The sequence below is a fragment of the Plecotus auritus genome (assembly GCF_963455305.1).
Source record: "Plecotus auritus genome assembly, chromosome: 6".
Lineage (NCBI taxonomy): Eukaryota > Metazoa > Chordata > Mammalia > Chiroptera > Vespertilionidae > Plecotus > Plecotus auritus.
Window position 1 is genome coordinate 136,545,981 of NC_137773.1, and position 24,675 is coordinate 136,570,655.

At 50.6% G+C, this 24,675-nt stretch overlaps 2 protein-coding genes across 5 annotated transcripts in view; one reads left to right on the plus strand and one right to left on the minus strand.

Moving 5' to 3' along the window:
* NISCH (nischarin) overlaps positions 1-20,064 on the minus strand; it is a 33,824-nt gene extending 13,760 nt beyond the window's left edge. The window contains exons 1-12 of one of the 4 annotated variants that reach the window (XR_013960874.1): positions 19,901-20,064; positions 17,664-17,747; positions 16,755-16,937; positions 8,637-8,685; positions 7,446-7,609; positions 6,995-7,090; positions 5,617-5,712; positions 3,948-4,100; positions 2,522-2,590; positions 1,803-1,988; positions 1,511-1,639; positions 26-139 (exon numbers count right to left, since the gene is read on the minus strand). Coding sequence is in view for 3 of the 4 variants with exons in the window: in XM_080673725.1 (XP_080529851.1) it covers positions 26-139; positions 1,511-1,639; positions 1,803-1,988; positions 2,522-2,590; positions 3,948-4,100; positions 5,617-5,712; positions 6,995-7,090; positions 7,446-7,609; positions 8,637-8,685; positions 16,755-16,937; positions 17,664-17,747; positions 19,901-19,996 (1,419 nt within the window). In the remaining variant the exon portion in view is untranslated. Of the gene's footprint in view, positions 1-25; positions 140-1,510; positions 1,640-1,802; positions 1,989-2,521; positions 2,591-3,947; positions 4,101-5,616; positions 5,713-6,994; positions 7,091-7,445; positions 7,610-8,636; positions 8,686-16,754; positions 16,938-17,663; positions 17,748-19,794; positions 19,814-19,900 lie in introns of those variants that run through there. The other 3 variants (XM_080673725.1, XM_080673726.1, XM_080673727.1) reach the window with 3 other exon arrangements.
* A 1,276-nt stretch (positions 20,065-21,340) lies between these two features.
* Positions 21,341-24,675, plus strand: TNNC1 (troponin C1, slow skeletal and cardiac type). Its single transcript, XM_080672239.1, has 6 exons — positions 21,341-21,598; positions 23,031-23,061; positions 23,280-23,426; positions 23,897-24,011; positions 24,247-24,383; positions 24,466-24,675. Exons 1-6 carry the CDS (start codon positions 21,575-21,577, stop codon positions 24,495-24,497), a joined length of 486 nt encoding a protein of 161 aa, XP_080528365.1. The 5' UTR covers positions 21,341-21,574; the 3' UTR covers positions 24,498-24,675.

Below are 24,675 nucleotides of genomic sequence, written 5' to 3' on the forward strand. Positions count from 1 at the left end.
CCACCACTCCTCCATACAGACCCACCTTCTTCTCAGGCTGGCCCAGTTTGGACTTGACCTCCTTGGCTTTCTGAATTGCTTTCAGCACTTCCACCGTGTCCAGCTCCTTCTCTGTGGTCACTGAGTTGTCCAGACAGACCTACAGAATCCAGAAACGGCAATCAGCCTAGGGGCTGGCAAGCAGAGAGCAGAATGACAGGAGCCTGGCAATGTGGGGCCAGGCCTGTGAGGCTCAGCCCACAGGGAGGTGAGTTCCTCACCACCCATGGAAGTGACCTGCAAGTTCCTTAGAGCAGTCCAGGGAGGCCCCACAGGGCCTAGTCTGTTACTGGGAGTCCCTTTCCAAAAAGGTGAGGCAGGGATACAGGGTCCATTGAAGAGGCCTCTTGGATGGCTGGGGTTGTGAGAAGGTGGTGACTTGAACTAAGTCCCCAATTATGGTGGAACTCAGATCAGCAAAGAGCCTAGATAAGGCCTCTGGGCTGGGGAACTGGAGGGCAGAGGCATGGAAAGCAGGCACCCTGTCTGCAAATGCAGGAGGGGTTGTGGGCTGGCAGGCAGTGTGGAGTGGGCAGGAGGGGAGCAGAGGTCATCTTGTGAACACTGTCTTGGTGACAGTGTGAGCAGCATTTGGGACTGAAAAGAGATTGGTGGGTGGGGGAGGATGAGAGAAGAATGCAGACTTCCCATATCTTCTGGCCTGGAATTTGGGAAAATGGGGGAGGGGCCTGCTTGAGGCTAAGGAGACATGTGAACCTGGCTAAAGACCTGTTCCATTGGCAGGGTGGCTGTTGGCCAGACACACTCAACAGGCAGCAGATACTGCTGGTCTACACTGGCAAAGGTGGGCGCACCCTTGGGGTCTGTAGTCAGACTTCAGGGCCAGAAGTCATCCAGAACACAGGATTTTAAAAAATATCTTATTTCTGGCCTTGACCAGTTAGCTCAGTTGGTTAGAGCATTGTCCCAATATGCCAAGGTTGCAGGTTTGATCCCAGGTCAGGGAATATATGAGGAGCAACCAATGAGTGCATAAATAAGTGAACAACAAATTGATGTTTCTCTCTCTCAAAAAAAAAAAAAAAAAAAATCAAATCAATAAAAAATATTAAATATCTTATTTCTAACCCTTGCCTGTAATAATCAGTGTTACTTTTAACAAGCTGAAGACAGTTCCTCCACACTCAGGCTGTGCCTGTGGGTTCATCGGGAGCCCTCCTGGGCTGCAGCTCTGCTGGAGGCAATGTGAGGAAGTCCTCTGGGGAACCGTGGTGGCCACTGGCCGCTGACAGGACGGGCTGCAGGAAGGGTGAGGGAGTTTTTTCTTGGGGAGGCAGCAGACTTCCCAGAACTGAAAGGCCACTTAGGGCGAGGAAGTCCTTCTGAAGCAGGCAAGGGTAATAAAACAGTGGACATCAGCAGTGGTTCTGGCTGTGAAGATGTGGACTCTGTCTAGACTGTCTCTTTGATCAAGCTAACCCCGACCCTACCCCCTACCCTGGCAGCCTACCTCAGAGGCCCTCTCTCCAAATTGAGCCAGCACCTTGGTCCGGTAGTCGGGGATGATGCTCAGGGGGTTGTTCAGCAGAGCCACATGCTCCAGACACGGGAGGCTGCCTATGCTCCGGACCTCCTCCATCTGCAAGGCATGAATTCCATTCCCCTTGTCCCTTCTTTTAATACTTTGGCAACATGACAACACATTTGACAGCCTTTTAGATGAAAGAAGGCTTAGCATTCTTCTTTAACGTGATAAACAGCCATCCCACAACCCTTACATCCGAACAGGGGACATGGCTCACCTGTTCGATTCTGTTGTTGCTGAGGTCCAGGTTGACCAAGGAGTAGAGCTTGTGCAGGCCACTCAGACTCTCGAGCAGGTTGCCAGCCAGGTTCAGAGTCTTGATGTTCCCCAGTTTGATGTGAACCCCTTCCAAGGAGGACAGCTTGTTGTAGGACAGGTCCAGGTGCACGAGGTTGTACAGGTGCTGGGGCGATATTGAGAACAGGGTAAAGTGGTCTAGGTCAAGGCTCCAAGGAAAGGGAACCTACACTAATGGTGTGATGAGCCTCCAACCCGAAATGGCCAGCTCTGCAGGTCAGCTCCATTCCCTCTGGCCGATATTTGGAAGGGAACTCCCTCTTTTCCCCTGCACATGCCACAGCCCAGTGGCACTCCCTGCAGAGACAGCACAACCCACAGCGTAGGTGTGAGCTTTGAAAACGAGCTTGTACCTTCATGATGGAGGTGCATCATCTTCACCTCGCTTGATTTGTACTTATGCATCTTTTCTAATTCTGGGGAACTACAGTGACAATTGCTCCGTGCATCGCTGGGACCCTAAAGGGATAGCAGCAGCTCCTGCTCCTATAAATCTCTGGGGTACCCAGACACCTTTCCAGTGCCTGTGAGAGAAAACCCAGGGTATGGCCAAATTCCCAAGGCTGAGTCAGCCTTCTGAACTCTCAGGGACCTTGTAAGAAGCCCATAGGTGGCAACAGTCTTCAAAGACATTATTACCTGCAGGTTGTCCACAACTAGCACTCCATTGTGACTCAGGTCCAGGAACTCAAGCTTTGGAATCAGTTTCTTGTGGGGAGAAAAAAAGACAACACCTGACATTACTCTAGGAGGCTGGACCCTATGTCACCCCTGCACATGGTGGACAGACACCCTGGGACTTTTTAAAAAATGTTTTTATTGATTTTTTTTTTTCCTAAAGAGAGGAAGGAAGAGGGGGAGGGGGAGGGAGGGAGAGAAACATCAATGTGAAGGAGAAACATCAATTGGTTGCCTCCTGAATTTGTCTCAACCAGGGACCAAACCTGCAACCTGGGCGTGTGCCTTGACTGGGAATCAACCTTTTGGCGCCTGGGACAACACTTGCCAAGGCCACCCTGGGACTCTTCCTTTTTTTTCTTTTTTCCGTTAATCCTCACCAAGGATATTTTTCACTGATTTTTAAATAGAGTGGAAGGAAGGGGGAAAGACAGAGAGAGAGGAACATCAATGTGAGAGAGACACATTGACTGGTTGCCTCCTGCATGCACCCCGGAGGGATCGAGCCTGCAACCAATGTACGTGCGCTTGCATGGAATAAAACCCGGGATCCTGCAGTCCAGACTGACGCTACAACTACTGAGCCAAACCACCTAAGGCAGTGGTCAGCGAACTGCAGCTCGCGAGCCACATGCGGCTCTTCGGCCCCTTGAGTGTGGCTCTTCCACAAAATACCACGTGCGGGCGCGCACGTACAATGCAATTGAAACTTCGTGGCCCATGCGCAGAAGTCGGTTTTCGGCTCTCAAAAGAAATTTCAATCGTTGTACTGTTGATATTTGGCTCTGTTGACTAATGAGTTTGCCGACCACTGGCCTAGGGCAAGGGACTCTTCCTTTTGACCGTGAACTCCTGGGCTGGCCATCTCTGCAGGGCCAGTGATGTAACACCTCCCAGTGCCCACCCAGCGGCATGTGCAAAGGAACACACAGGGACTCCAGTGATGAGCACACACCCCACTTTTATGGAACACATGGCTTATGAAAATGACAAAAGGCTAGGTCCCAAAGAAGGAAGTCTGTCCATCTTTTTCTCCAATCCCAACCACTAAGAAGCACAAATACCTGAATCACACTCCTATTTCCCAAATGCTGTCTGGATGTCACTCTTACAGAAGCACATCTGGAACCTGTGGAGTGGTTATTCCACTCCACTCCTTATGAGTAAATCTCATCACTCACTATGTTTTTATATCAAATGTGCATATAATTGGTATGCCTCATTTGGTTCTAAGTACTATCTCACTTGTTTTAAATAATCCCATTTTCGAATTTTAAAAATTGCAGGCAATGCACAGAGCCCATGTTTTCTGTGGTTTTTCCAGAAAAAGCCACTTAAATACCCAACCTCAGGTAGAAAACCCTAGAGCCCACTGCTGAGAGCATACCACAGACTCGTCAATCTTGGAGATGCTGTTGTGGCTCAGGTCTAGAGTGGTCAGTGCTTGCCATGTGGGGATGATGGCAGTCACAGGGCCTTCCAGGGCTGTGCCTTCTGGCTCCCACTCATCAAATTCCGAGGCTTCGGGAACAAGGACTTCCTGTGCAAGAACATCTGTTGAGCACACTTGGGCCCTCACGCAACACTCACTGGGAATGCAATCATTGCAAAATTTCAGGAAGAGCTTGGGCATATTTAGCAGGTGGAAGTGAACTTGCATTAAACTTGGGCTTTGGTTCATATGTCTTTAAGCGATTGTGAAATAACTGAAAAGCTTAGCAACATATAGTTATTTGGAATATGTTCCGGTCCTGCTTCAGAAGCAAATGCTTTTCAAGCTTTTGCCATATATATATATATATATATATATATATATATATATATATATATATACACACACACACACACACACACACATGGTGATGCCTTTTCTGGCTTAAATCTCAGAGACTAAAGGTCAGAATTCGTGGTGTTTCCAGGCAACTGTACTTTCCAAGCTGGCACTGTGGACAGCAGGCCCTTTTAACCATTACTTTACAGGGTTCAAGTCCAACAATTCTGAGGTAGCAGCACAGTGCACAGGGGCACCATCGAAGGGGAGGGAGGCAGGCCTCCCCATTTTGACGTTTCAGGCCCACAAGACCTCTCTTCTCTCGATGGATCATTTTGAGCCCCGTAAGCCAGGCAGCAGGAAGTGCTTCGGAGAGAGACAAGGTTGCCTGACACCCTTGCTCTTGACTGACACAAGTCTTCTTTTAGTCAGTAAGCCTCACATTTCACCAAACCTAAATCTTGATCTGACAGTCTAAGTCAGGGGTGGGCAAACTTTTTGACTCGAGGGCCACAATGGGTTCTTAAACTGGACCGGAGGGCCGGAACAAAAGCATGGATGGAGTGTTTGTGTGAACTAATATAAATTCAAAGTAAAGGAGCGGAGGGGAGAGCAAGAGAACCCTCCGCTCTTTCGGCTCCGCGGGCCGGATAGAACAGCCGAATGGGCTGGATCCGGCCCGCGGGCCGTAGTTTGCCCACGGCTGGTCTAAGTCATAAAAGTTGCCACTATGCTTTTCTGGAGAATTTTAACATTACTAAGATGCAATCCATAAAAAGGCAAATAGAGAAGAAACCTCTTACATTCTCAATTTGAGTATTACTGCGGCTCGTATACAAACATCAGAGCCTAACATATCCACAGCCTCACCTGTCTCCTTTAAGTCCACTAAGAACAAGACACAAACGAGTGCTAAGTCAGGGCTTTTTAAGCTTAAAGAAACATTTATATCAATCTAGCTATAAACATCCTGCCAGTTGCCACTGCTTAACAATTTGCTCATCAAACACTGTGACTTTTTTTTTTGAGGGCAGGGGGTGGGGGACCCAGTTCCTTAAAATGTCTTATTTAACAGCATGATTTTTGATGAAGATGTGGACTAAAGCATACCAGGCGTTGCTAAGTGCTGGAATGTCTCCCATGAGTGGATGGCTACCCAGGCCTAGGGAAGGTTCAGCTTCTGGTTTCTGACAATGGTGGTGCGCACTCCCACCCTCGGTGGGGGGACCACAGCACAGAATCCTGCCCTACAGACATCTTCAGGCAAGAAACAGGGGGCACTCGCCTTCATCGAGGTTGCTGAGAAGCGCACACTCATCGTGCCTAAGGTGGGCTTCGAGGCGACCAGTCCCCGGATGTGCTTGGCATCACAGTGGCTTATCTGGAACAAGAACAGCCATGTCTCAGGAACGGCATCACTAATCCAACAGAAGCCTTGGGTAGTGGCAAGAGGTGATTCAAATCCTGTCTCTCCTTTCCCCAGCTTTTAGTGCTGACTAAACAGCATTTGAAGAACCTGGTAAGACTCACAATAAGCCATGAATTCCATGTAGGGGCTGCTTGGGCTTGGCAGGTGGACAGAAAATGTGGGCCACAGAGATCAGAGCTGAGAGCAAGGGGCCTCTGAAGCACAGTGAACACGGTGGACCCCCCTGTTCACCTTGCCCCACTCTCCTGGTGTCCGCTGTCCTGTAAGGGGGCACGGGGGGGAGTGGGGGGCAAAGCCAAAGCACACTCCCCTGAGCCACTGCTGGAGTGACACATACCCAGACCCTGGCAGTGGAACCTCAGCCTGCTGAGCCAGGGCAAGGCTGGGCCGGGCACCCCTGTTTTCTCAGTCCTCACTTGGCCTGCACTGGTCGAGTTCCCACAAGTTCCCACCAAAGGAAGTAGTCCTCCAGGTTTCTGAGACAAGCCCAGAATGTTGCAGGCAGAATAGTCCAATGTGTAGCAGAGGCTCTGGTGTTGGGATCAGCTGTATTGAGATCCCAGCTTTCCCCTCATTAACCACGTGGTCCAGGCCAAACTTCCTAACCTCCCTAAGCCTCAGTTTCCTCAACTATAAAAGGGGAATAAAAGTGCCCACTTTACAGGGATATTAGGAAGAATCCACCAAGGAGTGTACATCAAACATGGGGCACAGGGCTGCACACAAAGGCCATGCTTGAGAAATAGATGCGTTAATACATTTCGTATTATTCGTTACGAAGTCCCCCTTTCATTTTAAAAATGGCAACAAAACTGGCATCCTGAACCCAAATGTACAGCAGTGAGTAATGCAAAGTTATGTATGGGCATGCCAGAAGGTAGAGGACTCAAAGCCCTCTGCTGACCTGCCTTGGGAAAGACCTGAACTAGCTCTGCCTGAACCTCAGGATGACTTCTCAGCACTTCAACTTGAACATGGAGGCCCAAAAGGAGTGGGCACTCATGCTCCATCCTGTTCAAATGTTGCCCATGCCAGGGGTAGAGACATGCAGACCAGCCAAGGCAGCAGAGCCCCGCTTTCTTTGCCTTCAGGTTGGCCTTACTCCCCTAGATGAAATCTGCCACAGACGAACAAACACGAAAGTAACAGTGCCTTACAATTAAGTCCAGTTATTCATAAGATGATCCCTGTGCAGGGCTCAGCCTTGCCTGCACTCCAGGGCCCGGGGCCTTACCTCCACCTGATGAAGAGACTTGAATATTGACAGATCGAAAGGCAGGAGCTGCTCCTGAATGTTGCTGGTCCCAAAAGGTCCTTCTGTGCCAGAAACCTGCAGCACAGATATGGCTTGAGTCAGGGATGCTGCCACATGGCTCCACATCCATGTTCACAGGGCAGTGCTGCAGGAACTGCCCCAACTCTAAGATCTGCCTGGCAATGAGGCATGGTGGGCATGCACCCCGTCAACAAAGCAGGTTAAAGCTGAGGTTTAAAGCAAGGGACAGTAGGTCATGACTGCCCCCTGGTGTTCACAGCCAGAAGCTCAGTGCCAAGAACACCAAAAGTGGCCTGCCTTCCCGGGATGGCCCACCCAGCCTCTTTCACACACACAGCCAGTCAGTGAGCTATTAGGCCCCATGCTGGCTGTACGCCCACCACGTCTACAAATGAGCTGCTGCACTTACCTTAAGGTACTTAAGGCGACAGGTAAAGTCCAGGATGTGCCCGAGATCAGTCTTGGCGTCCCCACTGGCACACGTGGGCTTTCCCAGCTGCAGCTGCTCAGTGACCGCATAGAGCTGCAGGGGCCTGATGGCAAAGACCTCGCCGGCCCCCAGGAGCTGTTCTCCTGCAATAGCCATACCGGAGGGTGAGCATCCACCTCCAGCCCTGTCCTAGTCAAGCGGCCAGGGCGTCTGCCCACCTGGCTAACAGTTAACAAGCATTTGGCAAACACCTGCTATGGGCACTGCACCACGTCAGCCACCATTCTGGGCACACAGGAGCAGCTGCCCCCTGAACTCATGGTGGGCTCAGGGCACACCCAGAACATGGGATTAAGGAGGGAAGGCCCATGGGATTTGTGCCTGGGGAGCCTCCCTGAGGTGAGGCTCAGTTAAAACCTGATGTATTAAGCCAGGATAAAGCTGACGCAAGGCAGCATTGTGGACAACAGACCTATGCTGCAACCTCCAAGATACAGACATCTTAGTTAGGTGAACCCTCAAATGCCAGCACAGTGTAGGGCCTGAGAGCAGGCGGGGATTCTGAGCCAGACAGACTAGCATTTGGTCCTCACTTGGCTCTTTCCAGCCATGTATCCTCAAGCAGATCACCAAGCCTCTCATCCTCAGTGCCCTCATCCGCACCCCCGCAAAGGAGAGAGAGGAGGTGGCATGGCAGTTAAGATGCTGAACACTAGGCTGGACCACAAGAAGCACACCTCACATGTTAGCTACTGTAACTATGCTCTACTGCAGGTCCATGACCCACGCTCAGCTTCGGTTTACCATCTGATCACTTTTAGGTAGGGACAAACCAGATGCAAGAGGGCACGATGCTACTCACCTTCCAGAATTCCACCATAGGGCTTTGAACTAGATCCTGAGCTTGGGATTACCCCCCAAGACAAGAACCTGAGCGCCCCAAGGTGAAGGACCCCACCTCCTCAGAGCTGGCTGCTAGCAGGGCAGGTAGGCGGGCAGGCTTGTCTGTGGATCAGATTCAGGGACCTGGGCAACTCCTGGTAGGTGAGCCCTGGCTAGGATTCACTTGGCACAGCACAACAGATGGAGTTCTGTGCCACCTCGTGCCCCTGGCCACCTAACAGTGCTGAGTAAGTTACACCACTATTTCGGGGACCCCTGGCCACATACCTTTTTCAAAGAGCTCCTCAGCCAGTGCGGCAGTGATGCCATTTATCTCCTGCAGAGAAAACAAAACCCAGTTAGGAAGTCCCCTGCCCCTAGTCACTGGAATTTGCACAGTCATTAGGACTTGCACACTCCCTATCTACCTCCTCTGCTATTGCAACACCAGCTCTCCAGAAAGTCAGACAAAATAAAGGAGTAAACCTATAACGAATCCAGGTGCCTAAGAAAGAGAAACGAAATATTCCCAGTTATATGGACATCTAAAATGTCTCCTCAAAAGCAGAACAGAAACCAGACTAATGCTGCAATTTCAAACTCACAGAGGCACTGGCTGAGAACATGAGGCTCAGGAGGCTGGCAAAGCTTGGCTATGCCAAGAGCTGGCCAGGAAGCCAGCAGCTCCCAACACTGGCCCTGGGAGATCCGAGGAGGGCATGATAGAGAGGAAGCCCTGCTGCCCCTGGAAAAGGGCTCCCGTGACCCTGTGGGATAAGAGAGCTTCCAGAGCCAACCCTCCTGACACGTTCCAAAGGTGTCCTAGGAAAGAGTGAGCTCACCCGTCAGGTCCTGTAACAGTACCACTTGGCCCCAGGGCCACAAGAAAGCGGCAGGAAAGAACTTCATTTGGAATGATGTGACAGAGACATGACAAGGACAAGCTCTCAGTCACATTCTGAGGTGCAAATTCATGCTGGGCAATGGCCCGAGTACTCGCCATGTGGTGGCTCACTCAATCCTCCCAACGCCCTACGTGGGGAAGACAGTATTTTGAAACCTGCTTGGCAGATGAGCAAAACTGAGGTGAGAGGTGCTGTAACTTCTCCAGTTCTATGTAGCTAGAAACTAGCAAAGCCACACGCCCAAGCACTTGGCCTTGAAGCCTCTCTGTACACACCGATTGTTTCAGCACTTTAGTGGTGTCATTGTGGGGTTGGCAGGGCCCCCAGGCCTTCAGTCCCACATCCTGCAGGTAAGGATTTTAACTAATTGACGGATAACAGCCAACAGGACTTTTCATAAACAGGTCCAGATGGGGGCTGCACAACTGCCTTCATAACTCACAGGAACATTTCTGCCACCAGGATGTGCAATTCACATGTTTACAGGACTCAGAAGGCACCAGGTTAGAGGAAACAGGGAGTGCTGTTCCTGTCTTCTCTTTGGTTTGTTGGTCCCTTTCTTACCTTAGTGGCCCGGTGCAGGGTGGGGGGTGGTGGTGGTGTCCCTCAGCCCGGCCTGCACCCTCTCCAATCTGGGACCCCTCGGGGGATGTCCGACGGATGGGGCCTAAACCGGCAATGAGACATCCCTCTCGCAATCCGGGACTGCTGGCTCCTAACCACTCACTCACCTGCCTACCTGAGGAGGCTCCGAGCAGGAGAGGGCCAGAAAGGGGAGTGGCTGCCCGTTCACACTGGAGTTCAACTCCAGTCTCTCACAACAACTTAAACTCAATTACATTTTCCTTGGCTGCTGTGAAGAACTGAAGATTAGGAAGAGCTTGAATCCAAAGGCCCGTTTCCCTACCAACAGTTTTGAGAACCAAGCTCTGCCTCCAAATCTGCACTTTCCCACGCCCCATGCAGGACTGCCTCAAGAGCCTTGAGAGTCCTAAACAGCTTGAGCCCCTGCACCCAGTGTGACTCCTCCTGGGGCTCCTAGGAGGTCTCCCAGGGGAAAAGGGCTCCCTGCCCTCCACCAATACCTAACAACCCCCACCCTCAAAGTTACATCTCTTCAGGCAGCTGGTGTCTGCCAATCCCACTAGGGAGAAAGGGCTGGAATTACCAGAAACGCAGAAAGCTGAGAGCCAAGGGCTCCTGCTAAGCAAAGGGCACATTTTCACTTCTGAGCAATCTAAAAAGCAAACTATATAACGATTTCTCTTCCCATACTTTGGGGCACAGGAAGTGCAGGCTGCTGCCACACTATCTAATTAAGTTTCCCAGGCTGATCCTCACCTTGGGAGACTTTTATTAATCAGGGAGCAACAAAGAAATGCCTCAAGCACTGGTCTCCTCAGAGAAACACCTTGCCTCCTCAGAGTATTCTGGCTATACTGAAGCCTTGTGTGCATAGCAAAGATGTGCAAAATCAAGCATCCCTCTGGCCAGGCAGTAAGTGGGGCCTAGGTGGCCCCCAGTCAAAGCTGCTGCAGATACTACCAGGAGGTAATCTTCAGGGACAGATGACTCCCCACGTGCCCCACCCAGCCTGAGCTAAAGGGACCTGAAGTGCTTCAGGGTGCTATGAATTATCTGAATTGCAATGTATTTTTTTAAAAAGACATTCTTTCTACCTCAATAAAAATGTCAATTAAAAATATTATTAGCTATGCTTACAAACTATAACACCCACCCCCAAGTGCATTCACCAGCGGTCGCCAACTGGTGGTCCGCGACCACTGGTGGTCCATGAGGACTGAAAGGTTGGCAAGCGCTGTTCTAGACCAACTGATCAGGTTCCTGCAAGGATCATGTGTTGCTGTGCAGCCCTGGGCAGCAGTGTGAACTGCACACAAACACACCATAAACTAGGAGTATGTCTGCGTACGTGGAGCCCCATGACCAACTGCACCCAACAATACATATACCTTCACTCAACGCACAACCCCAGGGCAGCTTGATGCCTCTGCTTGGCACATGCTTGAGCAAAACGCTCAATGGGGTATTAATGAGGGGCTCAGTTACACATCACTGTATGGTTTAAACACACATGTTCATGTGTATGTCCCTGTATAACTTTCACTTCATGTCTGTGAAGAGGCATTATAGCAGGAACAGCTATACTGTGTGCCATTCAACTTTAAGTAAAAATTCCCCATTGAGGAATTCAAGCCTAAACTTTTTTTTTTTTTTTTTTTTTTAATATATTTTTGTTGGAAGCTGCCCATTGCCTTCACTAGCAGAGAGGTGTGGACAAGGAATCCGGAAGGCTGGTCAACCTTGAGGCTCTGGCAAGGGTCAGAGCCATACACCCACTGTCTAGTTGAGACAAAGGGAGCTGAAGCAACTTCTACCTTTTAGTCTCATGTAAATCCTTACTGATAAGATAGTTTGCCTGTTACAGGAAATTGCCTGCCTAAGGGCTATAGGTGGATCCCAAACCTGAATTAAAAGGCCAGAGCAAAGCGGAGTCCTCTCTTGGGCTTCCGCCTGGCCCCCAATTCACAAATTAGTATTTTCTTGTCTTGTCTCTTTCATTTGTGTGCAGCCTCCTCCAGAACCCGAACCCTGAACCACACGGGACGTGGGGGGTACACTAGCATGTTTTTATTGATTTCAGAGAGGAAGGAAGAGGGAGAGAGAGAGATAGAAACATAAATGATGAGAGAGAACCACTGATTGGCTGCCTCCTGCACACCCCCCACTGGGGATCGAGCCCGCAACCCGGGCCATGTGCCCTTGACCGGAATCGAACCTGGGACCCCTTAGTTCGCAGGCCAGCGCTCTATCTACCAAGCCAAACCGGCTAGGGCTCAAGCCTAAACTTTAACTGAACAGAGCTCCAAGACTGTGAGTTGCAAAGATATCTGTTACCGTGTACAGGCTCAGTACTTTGCAACCAAAACAAATGATGGATGGGAATGCTAAGGCTGGTGTGAAGATGGTAACAGTTCCATCACAGCTCCTGATTTCAAATTTCAAAGTGTCTTTGTTCTAACCAACTGGCTTTAAAATAAGAAAATGATATAAATGCCACCTTTGAAGACAACTGAGAGCCTTTCCTTACCAGGACAGCCAGTACTGGTTGGCACCTGGTGTGCCCGGCCAGGGGCCATTGCTCTTTCAGGCTCTCTACTTTCACTGCATCATCCCCTACAATCCTCAAGAACCAAGGCCACCACTCTCCAGCTTACAAAAGAGGAACTAGGACACAGAGAGGTTAGATGCCTGAGTTGGAAGCAGCTGGGCTGAAATAAACTTGGCTCTGCCTACCTCTCAAGTCCACAGTTATACAACCTACCCCAAAATGGGGTGCTGGAATTCTACTTGGGGATCCCACTTCATTGAATTTTAAAACCTCTGCTCTAGGGTCCTGGATTGAGGTCTGTCATTAAGGGTCCAGGTTACGGGGCACAGCTATCTGAAGAGAGACAGCACAGCAATAGGCCCAGCACCCTCTCACTGCAACTCAGGGCCATACCAGCCTCCAGATGCCCCATCTCAGAGTTGGTGGGAAAGAAGCAGTGCTCTCTTCCTTGCCATTAAAATCCATGCTGCAAAAGGAAGAAGTTGGACCGCTACCTCACACAATGTACAACACAAAATGGATCAAAGACCTAAACATAAGAGCAAAAATTATAAAATTCATAGAAGAAAGCATACTTGTAGCCTAACTGGTTTGGCTCAGTGGATAGAGCGTCGGCCTGCGGACTCAAGGGTCCCAGGTTCGATTCCAGTCAAGGGCATGTACCTTGGTTGCGGGCACATCCCCAGTGGGGAGTGCGCAGGAGGCAGCTGATCGATGTTTCTCTCTCATCGATGTTTCTAACTCTCTATCCCTCTCCCTTCTTCTCTGTAAAAAAATCAATAAAATATATTAAAAAAAAAAAAAAAAGAAAGAAAGCATAGTTGTACATCTTTGTAACTTGGGTTAGGCAAGATACTGACACTAACGAAGAAAAAAAAAACATAAAATGAACTTCACCCTCATCTAAAACTTGTGTGTTTCAAAGTACACTATCAAGAAAATGAAGACAATCCATACAATGGAAGAAAATATCTGCATATCACATTTCTAATAAGGGTCTAACATCCAAAATATATAAAAAACTACAGCTCAACAACAAAAAAAGACAAGTAACCTAATTTTTAGAAGTACAAAAGTTTTGAATATTTTCTCCAATGATATGCAAATGACCAATAAACATATGAAAAGAGGCTCAACATCATTAGTCATTAGGTGAATGCAAATCTAAATCATAATGAGATACCACTTCATACCCATTAGGATGGCTATCAAAAAAAAATGGACAGTAACAAGTGTTGGCAAAGATGTGGGGAGATAAGAACATACACACTGCTGGTGAGAATGTCAAATGGTGCAGTTGCTCTGGAAAAAAATTAGGCAGCTGCTCAAAAAGTTAAACAGTTATCATATGACCCAATAATTCCACTTTTACTACATACTCAACAGAAACAAAAACATGTCCACACAAAAACTTCTATATGAATGTTCATAGCAGCATCATTCATAATAGTCCAAAAATGGATGCCCTAACGGGTTTGGCTCAGTGGATAGAGCGTCGGCCTGTGGACTGAAGGGTCCCAGGTTTGATTCTGGTCAAGGGCATGTACCTTGGTTGCGGGTACACCCCCAGTAGGGGGTGTGCAGGAGGCAGCTGATGGATGTTTCTCTCTCATCAATGTTTCTAACTCTCTATCCCTCTCCCTTCCTCTCTGTAAAAAATAAATATATTAAAAAAAAAATGGAAACAATCCAAATGTTTATCAACTAATGAATGGATAAACAAAATGTGATATATCCAAATAGACCATTTAGCCCATGAAAATACCAAAGTACTGATTTCTGCTACAATATGAAAGGAGCTTACGCTACAATATGAAAACATTACACTAAGTGAAAGAAGCCAATCACAAAGGTCATATGAAACCATGGAGACAGAAGTAGCGATGGCTAGGGACAGGGCAGGATGGGAAATGTCTTTGCTAATGGGTACAGGATTCCATTTTGGGGTGATGAATGTTCTAGAATTAGATAGTGGTGATAGATTCACAACTTTGTGGGTATACTAAAAATCAGGGAACTGTACACTTAAAGAGTGAATTTTTTTGGTATGTGAATTATATCTCAATTTTTTAAAAATCCACACCTCAGCCAAATAGGGCTCCCTGGGCCCACCCTGTTCAATGTCAGTCCCAAAAGATGGAGCATGCTGGGAACAATTTCAGAGAGGACACAGATGGGACAGAGGTTGAGAGAAACATTTCTCTAAGAGCTCCCAGACAGTAGAAAAGGCAGACAAATCTTTAGGCCCTCTTTGTGCAAACTCATTTGAAGATCTAATCTAGTGGTTCTAGATTTGGTGCAATTTTGCCCCTCGGGATATCTGGCAAAGTCTGCAGACATTTTTTGGTTGTGATTAACTGAGCGGGAGAGGTCTACTGGCATCTAGTGGGTAGATGGCAGAGATGCTGCTAAAGAATGCACAAACAGCCCCCACAACAATTATCCAGCCCTAAATGCCACGAGGTTGAGAAGCCCTGATGTAACTGAATGGTCAATTATATACCTTTTAACACCTCGGAATTATAACCCAGGGGCCTGTCTGATGACAGTAATTTTAAATATGTCCATACTACTCCAAGCAGTAGAGCACGACTCAAACCAGAACCACACATGTGGGCTGACCCAGCCCACCTCAGGCGAACATTATCTCCGAAGAGTAGTGAAGGCCTTTCCATGCTCAGAGGTGAGAAAACCTGAGGCAGCCAGAGTGACTACCTCCTCAAAGACCCAGGTCTTAAAGCAATGAATCACACTTTCAAAGGGCTGCTAACAAGTTTTATCCTTAAATAGCTAATCAAAGCTTTCATAAAGTGCAGTATTTCTTAAAATACTAACCAGTAAAGTTTGTCTGAAAGAGCCATGAACTTTTTCTTACATAAGGAAAGAAAATGTAAAAAGATATCTACACCAGGAAACTGCTGACCACATACATTGCTGGTATATGCTAAACAAAATCAAAGCATAAATGCATCTCCCATCTGTAACTGCCATCCTTTCCCACATGGCCCCTTCAAGCTTAGTGGCCCAGCACTAATGCTTTGACCAAATGTCCAGGCTCAATCTAGCACTCAAGAAAAGTTCAGCCATCTTACTCTGAAAATACTTCAGGAAAAATTGTTTTTAAACATGTTTGGGCCTTTAAGACAACAGCCCCATAAGTCCCTTCTTAAAAGGTGAGCCTGAAAGGGAAATGGATTCTTTCCTATCTTTAGCACAAAAAGGGAAAACAATTAAATGTAAATTTTTCAAAAATCTACCACCCAGAGATAACTAATACTATTATTTTGGTGTATAACTTCCAGAGTTTTCCTACACATATATATTCACAAAACTCTTTTTTAATAAAATGGGACTATACTCTACATACTGTTTTATAGTCTGCTCTTTTCATATAGTAATACACTTACTTTCCTATGTCAATAAATCCATAGCCACACCATCATTTTTCTAGCAGAATATCCAATTATCTGGCTGTACTCTTGATTTAAAAAAAATCACCTCCTGTGGGACTTTTGTTTTCAGTATCTTGCTATAATCCTGGAATGACTACCTTTGTCCCTAAATCCTTTCCAAAGTTTCCTAATTTTTTTCCTTAGAATAAATTCTAAGAAGTGGAATTGTGCTCTGGCCAGTAGCTTAGTTGGTTAGAATGGCGTACTGATACATCAAGGTTTTGGGTTCAATCCCCAGTCAGGGCACATACAAGAATCAATCAAATAAGTGCAGCAACAGATGGGTGTTTCTCTCGCTTGCTCTCCCTCCCTCTCAAATCAATAAAAAATAAAAAGTGGAACTGTTAGTTGCTTTTAATGTTTTGGTTTCACTGCCAAACTTCCTTCCTTGAAGCTCATCTTGTCACCAGTAGCCATGAAAGCTGTTCCTCCACACAGAAGGGGGTGCAGAGCTGCTCCCCAGCATACACTCCCGTCAGAGGAAGCCACCTACCCTCCCTCACACCTGACCTGACAATGCCTCCAGATGGCAATTCTGCCGGCACACACTGATCCCTTAATGAGTCTTGACTGTGAGCCAACCACTCAACACTAGTCTATGCCAGGTGTTAGCTGTTTCTAATCTACCCCCATCCATTTGGATAGAAACCTGGCTTAAACACCCACAGGCTGCTTTTGCTAACCAAAGTGCCTGTGGTGGAGGAAAGTCTCTCTGTAGTCATAGTCTGTCTAATGTAAGGTAAGTCTGTCGATGAACATGCTCTACCCACACCCCATCCCCGCCAGGGTGATGGTCCTCCATCTTCTAACCTCAGGATCAAATTCCAGCCCACCTTTCCTCAAAGTTAAGGTGTGCTGCCTGAGCTCAGGTGGTTGTGGGCTTGCAGGGGAAAGAGAAAACCTGAGAGGAACTTACATAGAACTGAAAATGCAAGAAGTGAGCCAGCACTCTGGGGGCCACGCCGGGGAAGATGGCTAGGAGTGTCTGGAGATATACCTCCAAATCCTTCTCCCTCTTTTCCACCAAACTTCTTGAGTTTTTCCCAATTATCTTTTTGGGTGGAAGCAGATTTTTATCAATCTTCTTTTCTGCAACAAGCTGTAAAAAAACATAAGGATGTCAACCACAGACCAAGAGGTTCTGTTCTGGTCTTTGCAAGATCAAGGGTAGCAGCCTGAAGGCAGATGCTCCTCTTGACTTCCCCAGCCCCTCATGGCAGCTGTACCAGGATTAGTGATCAAAGCAGGGCACCTGGGCTTGGCCTCATCAAGCTTGTAAATATGACAAATACAGCATAATTCCAAACAGGAAGCTCCATTTGGAGACATTTAGAAAAGGAGACCTCCAGGCTCTTAAAATCACCATTTTCTCCAAACAAGAATGAAAACAATCAGGGTGGTGGCCTGTCTTTAAAACCTTCAGACTACAAATGACCCAGAGAAAGACATCTCTTTCCAAAAGCAAAGGAAGAAATGGAATCACAGCCAGTTTTAAAGTACAGGTTATAGAATAGCTATAGTCAGGTCAAGCAAGTAAAAACCTACTCCCCCCGCCCCCCCAAGAAACTGTCCCGGCATCTCACATCCAAGTTAGGACTGGCTACCTTAAAACTAAAGTTCAAATATGCTCCTCACACACTGCCTTATGCTAGGGTTGAACTCCCAGGAGCCATTAGTTTTTCTGGGCAATTAAATTAGTAAACTTGTTTATTAAAGAACACTATAGGAATGGAGTATGTTTTGTCCTAAAAGAAGTCTGTGGCACAATTGGAACTTGGCCTAAAAGTCCCCAAGCTCTGAGACACAGGTCCCCAGCTCTCATTACCTTTTCATGGAGGTCATGGAAGTCACTGTAGCGGTGCTTAACTGTCCACTCATGGTTGCCATCAGTGACCTGAATGATGTAAACCTAAAAGAGGAAGCAGGCAGCCCTTGCCTAGTCAGTGACAGGAGAGCCCCGCCTCACCCCCAGCAATAGCTGCAGGACACCCAGACCCTCTCAACCACCGCACCCCCCACAAGCTAGGCTGCACCTGACTCTTACTGCAAAGCAGGGCCCCCTTTCAGCTTCAGCCTCCTCCATGGTCCTAGCACTGGATCTGGCACATGGGATAAGTCTGTGGCTCTACCCAACAGTGAGGAACAAAGACTATCATATCAAGCCACCTCTTTAGTTTTCTGCCTCCATTCTCCAGATAATTCAAAGCCCAATCCAACCAGAGCTTCAGGTAAGGCCACCCGTTCCGAGGCAGAACAAGGCCAGGTCTGGCAGGGCCAGCTTTCCTACTGTATTTTTTCCCAGGTGCCCTGCCTATAACCTGGAAGCAAGCCCTTTTCCAATCTTTTTAGCTGGTTAGCAGCTGTGATTGCTGCTGCTGAACCAAGGGTCAAGGCACTAAGAAGCTGATGGGGGGTGGGGGGGAAGAGTGGTGATGAATTATTAAACCATAAGAGAAGGCAAAATGGCTTAGCGGTTAGGGGACTGGGCCATGGAGTCAAGGAAGACGTGGGTTCAAAACATGCTCTGCCACTCCCTGGCTGTGGCTTATGCATGAGTCACGTATATAAGTGACCGGGAGTTGAATTTTCACTGAGGCTCTGTTCATCCATCTTAAAATCTGATAGGTTTAAGGATCAAATAAGCCTTATTTAATACGGTAATCAAATAATATAAGGTAATACATGAAAATGCTTTGCAGCAAGTGTTCAATGAAAAGGTAGGTATATTAATAATCAACTCAGCACACCTGGGGACAAAATGGTCGGGTAGGCCTGATCACCCACCTTCCCCACACCCATTCAAAGGAGGGGCTCAGCCCTGTGGAATAGAGAGCTTTTTGGGGCTGACCCTCCAGCTGAACGCAGCCCCAAGGGTGATGGCCAGCCAGCCATTGGCTTAGAGACCTGAACCCTCACCTAGAGGAAGACCCAGGTCCTAGTGCCCCGCCCCTCTCTGCAGCAAGGTGGGGGCGAGGGGGAGGAGAAAATCATCAACTCAGCCGAAGCCTCTAGAGGGGAAGCCATTTCTCTAGGGCCGGCCTGTGGCTCCAGGATCCGCCCGCAGCCCCTCTTCCCAGCCTGGCAGCATCCCTCCCCTCCCTTCCGCCCAAGAAGGCAGAAAGAGCCAGAGGAATGACTCTCAGGAGGAGGGTTAGGATGAAGGCCAAGGGGATGGGACCAAGGCAGGGCCGAAGCCCTCCACCCTGTGGGAACAAAGGACAGGAGGCTGAGAGGTGCGCAGTAACCCCCATCCCAGGCAGCCTTGTCAGGCCCATAGGCCTGACATCCAACCCAGGAGGACCTCCAACTCCATCATAGTCGGGGACTCCTCCCATTTTCTACTCCCCCCGCCCCCCCGCCGTCTCTCCCATAGCCTTGAAGTGTGCGTGCGTGTAGGGGGGTGGGGGTCGGGGCCTGCTGCCCAACTTGCTCCCAAAGCTATGAAGACCCCTAAGGTTCCTGGGTCTTGCGTTTTCAACCCTAAACGACCCCCTCAATTCCCCCGTGTCTGGGCTCCAACCCTCCCCCTTTCTTGTCCCTGCCAGACCCCCAGAACCTTGGGGCCCCAAACGCAATCCGTCCTCACTTGAGAGCATATCTCAACTGCGACCCCTGGCTCCCCAGATCAAGGCTCCGCCCCCCTCCTTCTTCATGACCTGCAGGGTTCCCTGAATTCCACCCATGACACCCCCTTCCTAATCCCCCTGCTCCCAGACCCCCTATCTTCCCCTAGGATGGCGCCCCTCCAGGCCCAGAGGATCTAGAGACGCCTCTGCCTCATCTAGACCCCAATCCTCCCTTTATCCCTAGACCCTCCCCAAATCTAGCCTCCTTTCCTGAACGCGCATCCCTTCTCCAAACCCCTTCTAGGGGCTCTTCCGGGACCCTACGGGGCCCAGGTCCCTTTCCCAGATATTTTTATCCCAGGACCCCTCCTCCAAATCGCTGGCCCCTACCCATTCTCCCCTGGTCGCGGGGCCCAGAGCTCCTCCCCAACCCCCAGGCCTCGGACTCCGGGTTCCGGCCGCCACTCCCGGCTCGGGCGCCCGCGCCCCAGCACACCGTGTACGTGTCCACGAGCTCAGAGCCCACGACGCGCGCTTCCTTGGCCGGCTCGGCCTCCCGCTCGGGCCCGAAGCTGCGCGTCGTGGCCGCCATGTTCCGGGCTCCGCGGCGGCCCGGCGCAGACAGGCAGCAGCAGGGGGCGGGGTCAGCGTCCCACCGCCCCGCGGCCCCCTCGGCCCCCCGCACCCGCCCCCTCCCCCGCCGCGCGCTGCGCGGCCATCTTGGCCCCACCGCCTCTTCGGGCCTTCGCCCCGCCCCTCGCGCGTAATTGACAGCAACCCCTCCTAGCGCGCGTGCGCAGGCCGCGCGGGCCTTTCCACTTGCGCCGTCCCCTGCGCTCCTCGCAGCCAGGGAGAAACTGAGGCCAGCGGCGGGTAGCTTTGGGCAATACCGTTTGATGCCCAGGAGGACAGAAGGCCTAGCACTTCCCTGGCTACCCGAAGCAAGTACTGCTTCGCCTGGCCTCAGTTTCTCCCTCCGAAAAAGGGAAGAAGTAATCGCCCTCCACCTGGCTCTTGGGCTCATTCTCTGTAGGGCACGGAGGGGAGGGGGCAGTTGAAGAAGATGGAAGCCGTGCTTAGAGCCCAAACAATAACTCTGGGCCAGTTGTTAACCTCTTCAAGACTCGATATCCTCTGTCACATGGGCTACTGGAGAATTGAGAGGGTTAATTCAAGCAGTGCCCCCCCCCCCCCACTTGCGGAGCAGGGAGCTGGTGCGATTATGGGAACTCAGTATGGGGTGGGGGAGTGAAGACGGAGAGAAGGCATATGTGCTGTCCATTGGGCACAAGACTCCCCAATGGTGTTCTACCGGAGCTTAAAAGGGCGACAGACTGGCCCTGGACCCAGGAACCACAGTGCTGGCATGGGAAGAACAGGCAGAGCTCCGACCCAGGACACGGCTCAGACTTAGAAGAAGGAGGTTGTAACCCAGCTGGAGAAGGAAGGGGAGAGTCTGGCATAGATGGGGCATTTGTAGATGTGTTTGTTGGGTGACTGCAGCTGACCAAGCCCAGAACTAGTACTGCTCGGCTGAGAGAAGAGGTCTGGGGTGTGGCTCCTCTGGCACCACTGGCTGAAGGGCTCCAGACTACTCTGCCCTAAGGTGGGTCCACAGCACAGTACTCTGAGCTTAGCGTTGGAGGCTTCCTTTAGCAGGGCCCTATACTCCCAGCCTCTCCTTGCACACAGCTGCCCCCTACTGCAGAGAAGTTAAGTTGAGGCTGGGGCTGCCAAGTCATCCAGACTTTGGGCAAGTCATCACCCCTCTAGGAGCCTCAGTTTCCTTATCTGAAAAGTGGGAGTAATATCATCCATCTCCCTGATGGGATGAGAGGTTGAGCTGCTGTGTATAGAGGCCTGGGCTGGGCCCCACTGCTTTGTAGTTCCTGTCCTGTCCTAGGCTCATGTTTTCATTCATCCAAGAAAACTTTCCAGAGAGTCTCCTGGGGAACAAAGGGTAGGAGACCTAGTCTTTTCAGCCCTTCATCTTCCTGCCTTGAACAGAGGACACGGGGACTCAGGCCAGCCTGAGATCACCAGGGCTGGGGGAGGGGGGGGAGGATGCTTCACGCAGGGGTGGGCTGGGCCCGGAATGCAGCGCGTGGCAGGGCTATTTAAGCTTGGGGCCTCCTGGCAACCCCAGCAGCCTGCCCTCTGAGCCGACAGCATGGATGACATCTACAAGGCTGCGGTGAGGGACTGGGATGGGTGGGCCCACTGGGGAGTCACTCTGCTCAGAATGGGGGAACAAGGTCATCCCAGGGAAGTGGTGGGGACCCAGGAGAAGACCTACATACTTTCAGCCCAGACCCTCAAGGGGATGCTGGGTCTGGTGTTCTAGGGTGTGGAAGGGGTGAGGGATTCAGGGATTGGAGAGTGGGTGGAGGAGGAGGTCGCACCTTTCAGCATCATGTTTGCATCTGTCTCCGAGTGTCTGTAGTCTGTGTCACTGTCTCTCGGCCATGCCTTTCTGTATTTGTGTCTTTGGATCTTTGCCTTTCTCAGCGTCTCCATCTTTTTGTTCTGAGACACCCATTTCTGCCCCTCAATTCTGCTTCTCACACTCTCGTGACCCCCCCAGCCCCCGCCAGCCCCTGGTCTGGCTGAAGATGCTGTGTAGGGGGTCATAGGGGTTGTGAGGAGGGGGTTGCATAGTCAAATCCTGAACTGGGGAAGGGGCTTTAAAGTTAGGGACAGTCAGGGAAGGACTGAGCATTGGGGAGAGCCGGGAAGAAGGAACAGAAGCCGAAGCTCCCATCTGGCCTGGCAGGCTCAGGGCTCAGTGGCTTAGCTGGGGATTAGGGCTGGAGAGTGGTCACCCCAAGTCCCTGAACGTTCTGTGGTCACTGAGGGGCTTCAGATGCTATTCCATCTTGGTGCGGGGCTTAGTTTGCTGACCTCCCCATGCCCCAGAGACAAGGACATCTGACACAGACAACTGTCTCCAACGGAATCCTTCTCTCAGCCCCAGGATTGTGGCCCCACTGCTGGGCAGGGAAGGGCTACAGCTGGCTCTGGGGTGCCCCTGCTTAGTCTGCAGGAGTCCATGGAGCTGGGGGGAGCAGCCCTTTGCCTGTGCCCATACAAGGCCTGGCGGGGCTGGGGACTAATTTTGGCTCCTGAGGCACCAGCAGGCCAGGGGGCCAGATAACGCTGCCCCACCCCCTACATGCCAGAGTCCCCAGAACAATCACCAGGTTTAACTTTGTCCTCCCGTTAAAAATAGCCCAGTGGCCACTCTGGTCAGGTTACAGTGAGTGGCTTTACCTACCCCCACCCTGGTTTTATTGTCCCAACCTGAGGGACAGCTGTCCCTCGGGCCACCCAGCTTAGGTTTCAGCAGGGAGGCTGATAGGGCATTGAGTGGTCACTGACTATTGTTACTCAGGGTCACCTTGATCCTGGAGGGGGTGCCCACCTGCCACCCTGGCCCTGAGCCCACCCTCAGTGAGGCCAGCTGGGTCACCAGAGGGCTTTGGGGGCAGGAAAGAAGGACTGAGGTCTCAGTGACCTGGAAATGGCCTGCCTGTCTGGCTTCAATTGTCCCACCTGTGAAATGGGTTTGTTTCCTCAACAGCAGCTAGAGCCTGAGCCTGAATCCTGAGACCTCTTTTCCTCTCTAGGTAGAGCAGCTGACAGAAGAACAGAAAAATGGTGAGTTCCCCAACATACATACCGGGGGACAACAGGGCTGGGCTTGGGGAGCGTGAGGACCCCAGGCTGGAGACCAGAGGCTGGAGTCTCTCTTGCTGTGACCTTCGGGGTCTCAGAGGGAAGTGGGCAGGTTGGTAAGTGACCCCAGGGGTCTGGCCATCTAGGGTCCTGGCTGCTGAGCCCTGATTATTCCACTCCCTGTCCCCCATCGGACACAGAGTTCAAAGCAGCCTTTGACATCTTCGTGCTGGGCGCTGAGGATGGTTGCATCAGCACCAAGGAACTGGGCAAGGTGATGAGGATGCTGGGCCAGAACCCCACCCCTGAGGAGCTGCAGGAGATGATTGATGAGGTGGACGAGGATGGTAAGCCCCTCTGCCCTGCCAGGCCCCAAACTCATAGCACCGCAGGCCACTGGGGATCCGAATCCTGGCTCTGCCACTTATTACTCTGTGCTCTTGAAGGAGCTGTTTAGTCTCTGAGCCTCAGTTGTCTCATATATAAAATGGGTATAATGACCACCTTCCTCATGGAGTTTATGGGTGGATGCAGTGAGGACACCAGGGTCTAGGGCAGGAGTGGGCAAACTTTTTGACTCGAGGGCCACAATGGGTTCTTAAACTGGACCGGAGGGCCGGAACAAAAGCATGGATGGAGTGTTTGTGTGAACTAATATAAATTCAAAGTAAAGGAGCGGAGGGGAGAGCAAGAGAACCGGATAGAACAGCCGGATCCGGCCCGCGGGCCGTAGTTTGCCCAAGGCTGGTCTAGGGTCAAGGGCTGTACCAACCGTTCCGACGATTCCTCTCTAATGGCCATGCCTTCCACCCCTCAGGAAGTGGCACAGTAGACTTCGAGGAGTTCCTGGTCATGATGGTTCGGTGCATGAAGGATGACAGTAAAGGGAAGTCTGAGGAAGAGCTATCTGATCTCTTTCGCATGTTTGACAAGTAAGTGTATGACCCTTGACCTCTGACCCCCACTCTAGTAGAGCTGAGGAAAGGGACAGTGTTATGACTTCCAGGTCTCAGTCTCCCATTGTGTGCAATGAGGGAGTGGGATGCCTCATCTCCCAGCGGCCCTGCTCTGCCTGCCTCCCTCCCTGGGTTGTGGGTGGGGCTGCCTCTTCCCCTCCTTGGCCCCCACTAGAGGCCCTGAGACCTCCCTTGCCCCCACTCCCTACAGAAACGCTGATGGCTACATTGACCTGGACGAGCTGAAGGTGATGCTTCAGGCTACTGGCGAGACCATCACAGAGGATGACATTGAGGAGCTCATGAAGGACGGCGACAAGAACAACGATGGCCGCATCGACTATGATGGTGAGGGGGTGGTGCACTGGATCTCCCGCTGCCCACGCCCTGCCAGCCGCCACCTCTGACCCACCTGCCCTTCTCTCCACAGAATTCCTGGAGTTTATGAAGGGGGTGGAGTAGATGCTGACCTTCGCCCAGAGCTGCAGTACCACCTTTCAACTCCCGCTGGGCCCTGGGGTGGAGCAGGGAGCCGGGGTCCCCATGATGTGATCCTGGTCATGTCCTTAACTGAGGGCCCTCCCTGGCTCCCTCCCCAGCCCTGTCCTAGGGAACACAAATAAAACCCTGCTCCCTGGAG